Here is a 7,418-nt window from a genome sequence, read left to right as displayed (position 1 = left end):
CTTCCGGTGATCCTCACCTCTCGCAGCCCTTCGTTCTACTCTCATTTCCTCATCTCACTTCCCTCTCTTCCTACATGGCAGCCCTGGGAACCCTTACCCAGCCCTGCAGTTCAGATTTTAGGTGTAGGAGGAACTGGGGAGAGAATCTTCTCTCCTGCATCACATCAATCCATTTTGAAACTTCAGTCAAGATATTTGTCCTCTAGGGCTAAGAGAAAAGAAATGGCAGGGGCTTCCAACTCCAAGGATAACCATGGTCTCACTGGATTTGCTCATATAAAATTGTCCACAGGAACCTACAAGCCACCTAGGCTCCCTCGATGATAAAACTCTCCCAATGCCAACTGAAAAAGTCCCCAAATTCTGACCCATTGGGAGGAATCTATGAAGAGAGACTCCAGGGAATGAGGGCTCTGCCTATGAGAAAGGGCTGTGGGGTAGGGGCATGGGTGTGGGGGATTCAGGGGCTGGAGGCAGCCACTCTTCACCATTTTGCAAAAGTTTATTTTCACTGAACCATGAACCATCATCACCTCTGTGCTCCAGGGGCCTCCCCGCTGGGCATGGAGGGTGATGGAAGTGAACCCCCATCTTCCTGCAGGTCTTCCTTCCCAACGCCCCCAGTGACTACTGTCCTCTCCCCAGTCTTTCTCCCCATGCCCCAGGCCCACTCCCAGGCTTCAGGTGGGCAGGAGGGGAGAGGGCGAGTGGGCCCGACACTGGGTGGCTTTGCACTTACAGCTGCGGCAGTCTAACATCTGTCCTCTGAGGCACAGGCCTGGTCGCTTGCCTTGATTGCATAACAAAGTAGCCAGAGATCAGGGTCTGGGCTTGGCCGGGGGAGGACTGAGAACTGGGTTTCTCTATCTGGCCCTCAGGACAAGAGCCATTGGACTGCTTCCAGAGGGACTTCAGTGGGGCCCAACCACTGGGTCCAGGCCAGGGTCACACCCTCTAACTTTATCTAAGCAACCTCACTATCTAGAAGCCCAGGCAGGACTGGGCAGGGCTAAGCCCCTGAACCACACTCGATGGCCTCCTCTGCTCCTTCATCTCGACAACCTGTTATTTTTTTAAAATTTATTTTTATTGATTTCAGAGAGGAAGGAAGAGGGAGGGAGAGATAGAAACATCAATGATGAGAGAGAATCGTTGACTGGCTGCCTTCTGCACGCCCCCACCTAGGGATCGAGCCCGCAACCTGGGCATGTGCCCTGACTGGGTATCGAACCAAGACCACCTAGTTCATAGGTCGATGCTCAACTACTGAGCCATGCCAGCGGGCTGACATCCTGTTATTTTTTAAGGCCAACCCCCCAGTCAGTTCTCCCATTCTGACTGATAAAATAGTGCATCTCAATGTGTGGTCCCTGGACCTGACCCATCAGCATTGCCTGGGAACTCGTTAGGACACCATGTTCTCAGGCCCCATCCGGATCTGCTGCATCACTAATGCTGGGGGAGGCACCCAGCAATCTGTTTTAACAAGCCTTGTGGGTGATTCTCCACTTGCTCAAGTTGGAGGACAGGGTTATAGGACCCTTCTCTCTCTCCTCCACTGGGCCCTCATGCTGTGTGCAGCCCTTTCTTCATCTGGTACTGACACTCCCACCAGATGACTCGGCCTCTTTCACAGGCAGGATAATAGCATTTAGTATATAGTCCATCCACCTCCATCTCCTCATCTACTGTTTTCAAACCCTCCTTCATTTCCCAGATTCCCTCTTAACAGCTGTCCTCCGTGGCACATACATGCCCTTCACACTCCTGCTCCAACCTCACTCTCTAACTCTTTGCAATCTTCTGTTCAGATTCTTCTTACTCTGGCCTATGCAGGGCTTTTACATCACTTCTTTCTTTCCTTGCAAACACATCCAGCTATCATTTCAATGGTCTCTTCTAAGTAGATGGTTCTCATATCATTATCTTTATACCCCAACTTCCTCAAATTCCAGATCTGCATTTTCAGCAGCTTCTAAGACACTGCCCCTGGTTGCCTAAGATGCACCTCAATTTGCACAGTCCAAACTCAAAGACACCTTCTCCCTCCACTTTTCTTTAACCACCACCATCACCACCACCACCTATTATCATTCTGACTTTTGTCTGCACAACCAACTTCTGCGATCTTACTGGTTTTACCATTCCTGGTCAACCACGGTAACTTTTCTGATTAAAAACTTAGCATGCCATGGATTCCAAAGTTCTTGTGGGTCCAAGTAAAATGGATCCAATGGGAATTATCTTAAAAGCCAACAGCTGCCATCCATTCTGTGCCTAAATTCATCGGCTAGAATGCTTAGGGTTTCTCGTGCTTTGGACCTGAGTCTAGAACAGTGGTTCTCAACCTTGGCTGCCCATTAGAATCCCCTGGGAATCTTTTTAAAATCCTGATTTCTGGGCCCCATCTTCTGGAAATTCTGCTTCTTTGTTACTAATGTTGTGGCCCCACCCCATAACGAAGAAACAGAATTTCTGGAGGATGAGGCCCAGAAATCAATATTTTAAAAAGATCCCCAGGGGATTCTAATGTGCAGCCAAGGTTGAGAACCACTGGTCTAGAGGGAAGAGCAGGCTTTGTGGACTGCTCACCATTTGCTGAAGATTAGGAGCTCCTAAGGGAAGGACTCAGCCCTCTTTGAGCAGAAAGGATAATAAATCAGATGAGAGGGCCTCCTCCCCTGCTCCAGGAGCAATCAGATTCCTATTTCTGGGTCACTCGCTCTAAGCTAAATGACCCTCTGGGGAGGGTTTACACATTCATAGTCCTCTGAGACAACTACTACTTTGTTAGTGAAAGCAATGAATGGATGTTTGGATCCAAAAGGGGAGGTAGAGTTAGGGTCAGGGTCAAGGGTCAAGGGTGATGGTTAGCATCAGGGGCAGGATTAGGGTCAGAACCTCATGTAACACAGCATGCGACTGTTGTTAATAAAAGCATTATTCCCCCCGCCCAGTGTAATCATGGCCCAAATATCTGCCAGTGGATTAATCACTGGTTACTTTGAGCATCCTCAGCATCTCCAATCTGTCAATTCATAAGTGGGTCGTTTTGATCTAGGAAGTAGGTGTGGAGTCACTAGCCTCAGGACTACAACAGGGGGAGTAGAGGCAGCCAAGGAAGAGGATGAGCCTGTGGGTATTTCTGATGCCACCACCCACAGAGGGTGATCATAGTTTCTGCTGGGTACGGAGGGCTACAGGGTTTTAAGGAAGTTCATCAGTTCCAACAATCCCATCGTGGGAGGCGAGAAAACTTAAGTCCAGAAAGGTTTCAGTCACGGAGCTCCCCGTAGCTGAGATGGGTCCAGACCCAGGATCCTAATTCTAAGTCCAGTGTTCCTTCCATGCTGCCAGGATTTGGGGCTACTCTTCATCTCACACAGTCATAGGCTTACCCCTCCACCTGTGTCTACAGCTGACTGTCAGGGAGTACGAGTAATAGGGGTGATGTGCATGGTGGGTCCTTTTCCATAAGAGATGTCTCCCGAATGAGGGGCAGTCCTCTTGGATAGCATTGCTTGGTTCAAGTGTCAAACCCAGGACACAGCTTTGTCCCCAGGGCCAGGACAAACCCACAAAGGTGAGGAAATACTACTCACGATTTGTCTCGCCTGCCGAGCCGTCTCGGGGGGCTTGCCTGTCTCCTTCGGGGGGACAAGGATTTTCCCCGGCTTCTCACTTGGGTTGGAGAGTGGGCACTTGCAGGTTTCAGGATCTGAGGGAGATATGAAGAGTTGGCACACTGGTTTCTAACGGGCCCCGTTCTTGAGTCTTCCCACAGCACAGCCTCCAACCCGCAGCCCCCTCATGATCACATGGTTTAGAAGGCCCTGAGCTGGGAGACTTCCAGGAGGAAGTCTGAGACACCGAGTTTCTCTCTCCTCCTGCACAAGCGAGAAGCAAAGGTACCAATTCCCCAGGGGATATGATGCCCCCTTTACCGAGGCAGAGAGAGAGAGAGGAGCAGAGCCCAGTGCCTCAGCCTCCTGGGCTGTGTTTAGCTGCTCAGCAAGCTCCTCTCTCGTGCAGGCAAAGTCCCATCTTCATTCCCCCAGAAATCACTTGTTCCTTTCGCTCTCCACACACCCACATGCACGGAGTGGTTTCAGTTTGCCAAGAATCTCCATTCCAGGTCCCGCAGAGAGAAGATGACAAGTCCCCAGGTAATAAACATAACCGAGCCTGAATGTGGTAACCCCTTCCCCCTGTGGTCCTCAGTGCCTGCACAGGCTTCTCAGTGACTCCACAGGCCCTGGAGGGACAGGGACAAGCAGGCATCATGTCACATTGAAAGTGACAAGATGGAAGGAAGAAGGGCTTATGAGTTTATATAAAGCCAGCAGAGCGCTTGCTCCTTTGTTTGCCACTGTGACACCAGGTCAGAATTTTTTGCTGAAGGGCTTTGCTGTTTATTAAGCAAAGCAGACATATAATGTGACTCTTCTAAAGCTGGGGACCCACTCACTCATCCTGGTTTGCCCAGGAATTTTCTGGTTTAAAAATTTTTTTTAAATTGAGAAAGAAAGAGAGAGAGAGAGAGAGAGAGAGAGAGAGAACGAGAACTTGTTGTTCCACTTATTTATGCATTCATTGGTGCCCTGAGGATTGAACCCATAACCTTGGTGTTTACGGACAACACTCTGGACAACTGGCTACCCTGCCAGGGCAGGACTTTCCTGGTTTTAAGTACTGAAAATCTCATATCCTGGGAAAATCTTCAGTTTCAGGGAATCTGGGATGATCAGCCACTCTATTACACAGGCAAAACAGAACAAAGCCTTAGTATACAATGACTAACATTTTAGATTGATTTCGTAGAAAGAACTGCAGACCAACACATTGCTTTAACTGTGACATCTAAGTTGACTTTAGCTCTCATGTTTGAGGTAGTATATGCAATGAGATACTTCAATTGTCCATGTCAAACAGCAAATGGCTTATCTTCTCTTTTTAAAAATAGGGTGGCTACCAAGCAAGATAACCCCAAGAAAGTTTTCACCATCTCAGAAATGTGGGGATGAGGCAAGAGTTATTGGGGAGACAGGACAGAGACAAAAAGAGAGAGAGAGAGATCTTCCCAGCACTGACCTTCATTCTCATGTCCCTGGCATATTTCTCCAGCTCCTTCCTTATGTCAGCCCTCAACATCTTTGAGACATTGAGGACCAGCTGCTTCCACTCAATGGGCTGGAAGCTATGAGGCTCATGGGGGACGTACAGTCCGATCTTGACCTTCTTGACTGTGTGCAGGTATTTCTTGTAGGAGTCTTCAAAGTCAAAGATAAGGTCACTCAGAGTCCGAAAGGTCAGCGGCTTGTCCATCAGCTCAGCCCTCCGGCTCATGCCCAGGGAGCCATAGTGGCCATTGCAATAAATCCCCAGCACAACATGATGAAAGTAGTTTCCTGAGAAGTAGGTTTTAAAGCTGATGGGGAATCGCTCAATGGAAGGCTGTCCATTGGTTAAATATCTGAGATAATTCTGAATCAAGGAAGATAAAGGGGGCCTTGAAAATTCACAGCGCTGGGATTCCCAGCAAGGGAAAGGGGCCATGGGTCAGTCCATCCCTCTGCCTCTGAGCCGGCCAACACCCAACCTTTCCAGACTAATCCTCTTTGAAAGGGTTCACAGATATCTTCGAGTACCTACTATTTGGTGCACCAGAACCAAATTAATGTGGGACAAAGAGGAAAAACGGCCATCTTCTTTAGTAATTAAATAAATGCAAAACAAAACAATAACAAGTACTTTCTCGAATGACAAGCTTTTAAAGGGTTTGATATGCACTGGGAATGACATTCCTAGATGTTAATTCTGGCTGGAGTATGTGGGACATTCCAAGAATTGAAGGCCTCTGAAATGTTCAGGGGAGAAATGACAACCAGAAGCAAGGCAAGGCCGTGGACGTGTAAAAGGGACAGACTGGCTGATTAACTAGATGGTAGGGGCAGGTGTCAGGATGGTCATATGTGCAGTCCGCCTCTCCTCCCGATGGCCCTGTCACAGAAGTGACACAGGCTTGGGGACCACACAGAAAGCCACCTGCAACCCCTGAACCTCAGGGCTCCCTCAGTCCCCAACCCACCTGGCACCGTAGCTCATATCTCTCCACACATGGGCTCGTTTGGATGGAGTAGCCCAGCCTCTTACTGTTATTACCTCAGTCTGGGCTCAGGAACCATATAAGGTGCAGCTCCAAGTAACTGCCCCACCGGCTCCACGTTGGGGAACGATGGACAAGAGGCACCGCATCCTCAAGTCCATCTCGAAGTCTGTTGGACAGCCCAGGCCAGGCCATGGCCACTCGAAGACCCAGCCTTTATGGAGAGGGTTACTGGAATCTCATAAAGTCACTCCTGGGCTGAAATCTTTGGTGACTCCGGAGTGGTCCTCAGGTAAATAACAATCCAGGTGCTTAACGTGGTGGCCTGTGTGCGGTAAGGGCTCAGGAGGTGGGGACAGTCCTCCACCCTCTAGGACTTGTCTTCCCCATTTCTGGCCCCCACTCCAATTTGCTTTCCACACAGCGGCCAGAAGGATCTTATTTAAGCGAGAATTTGGAACATGTCACTCTCCTGCTTATGTTTTTAGTGTCTGCCATCCTCTCAGCGTTTCACAAAGTCCTGCCACAATTTGGTCCCTGCTCGTCATTCCTTCGTGTAGTCTAATTTTTCCATCAACCTGGACTAGCACCCTGACCTACACCAGACCCGTGACATTTTTGAAGGCTGCACCGAGACCCATTCATTATAATGCCCAGATTTGTGCCCGCTGCCCTCAGCAGATATATCTTGCACCCCATCCCCTCCTCCCCAGAATGCGAAGTTAAATATAACTAAAAAATGTAAAGCCTTTTAAATGACTTTTACATTACCAAGCTATAAGGCCAAAGTGATCTATGAAACTTCCTGAAACATGCCACTAAACACGCTCTACATCACGTCCCTGCTGTGGTCTAACTTGTTTTATGCCTCCACTCACACATCGGCCTTCCAGCATGAGGGATTCACACCTGGTAGAGAGCTTTGGGGTCTCCTAAGAATCATGATGACAAGGATGCTGTGGGCTCACACAGCCTGCACCCCTGGAACAGCCTCACTACTACTAGTATCCCCTCCGCATTCCTAGTATGATAGCTTCCCTGACCTTCCTCAGCCCGGGTATTTCCCTACCCACCCCCAGTAACTCCCAGAGCACTTGCTGTTTACTCATACAGCATTCTGATTATTTGCTGTTTGTATATTGTGAGGGCAGGAGTTGTGTTGGGCATCCTGCTACCTCTCCCTGGCAGAGCGCTCCAGGCACACAGAATGCTTGCTAAAAGTACTTGAGCCTTAGATTAAGAGGATATGTTCCCTTACACTTAAAAGGACTGCATTCAGTGTGTGTGTGTGTGTGTGTGTGTGTGGGTGTGT

The 7,418-nt window shown here is 49.1% G+C and overlaps 1 protein-coding gene across 1 annotated transcript in view; it reads right to left on the bottom strand.

Annotated features, from left to right (window-relative positions):
- VASH2 (vasohibin 2) overlaps positions 1–7,418 on the bottom strand; it is a 37,422-nt gene that overhangs the window by 11,737 nt on the left and 18,267 nt on the right. The window contains exons 5-6 of the mRNA XM_006772919.2: positions 5,092–5,473; positions 3,603–3,718 (exon numbers count right to left, since the gene is read on the bottom strand). Coding sequence (XP_006772982.1) covers positions 3,603–3,718; positions 5,092–5,473 — 498 coding nt within the window. The remainder of the gene's footprint in view (positions 1–3,602; positions 3,719–5,091; positions 5,474–7,418) is intronic.

This window comes from Myotis davidii, unplaced genomic scaffold (genome assembly GCF_000327345.1).
Source record: "Myotis davidii unplaced genomic scaffold, ASM32734v1 scaffold362, whole genome shotgun sequence".
NCBI lineage: Eukaryota > Metazoa > Chordata > Mammalia > Chiroptera > Vespertilionidae > Myotis > Myotis davidii.
Note: the sequence above shows the minus strand (reverse complement) of the source record. Positions and strands in the feature narration are given on the sequence as shown.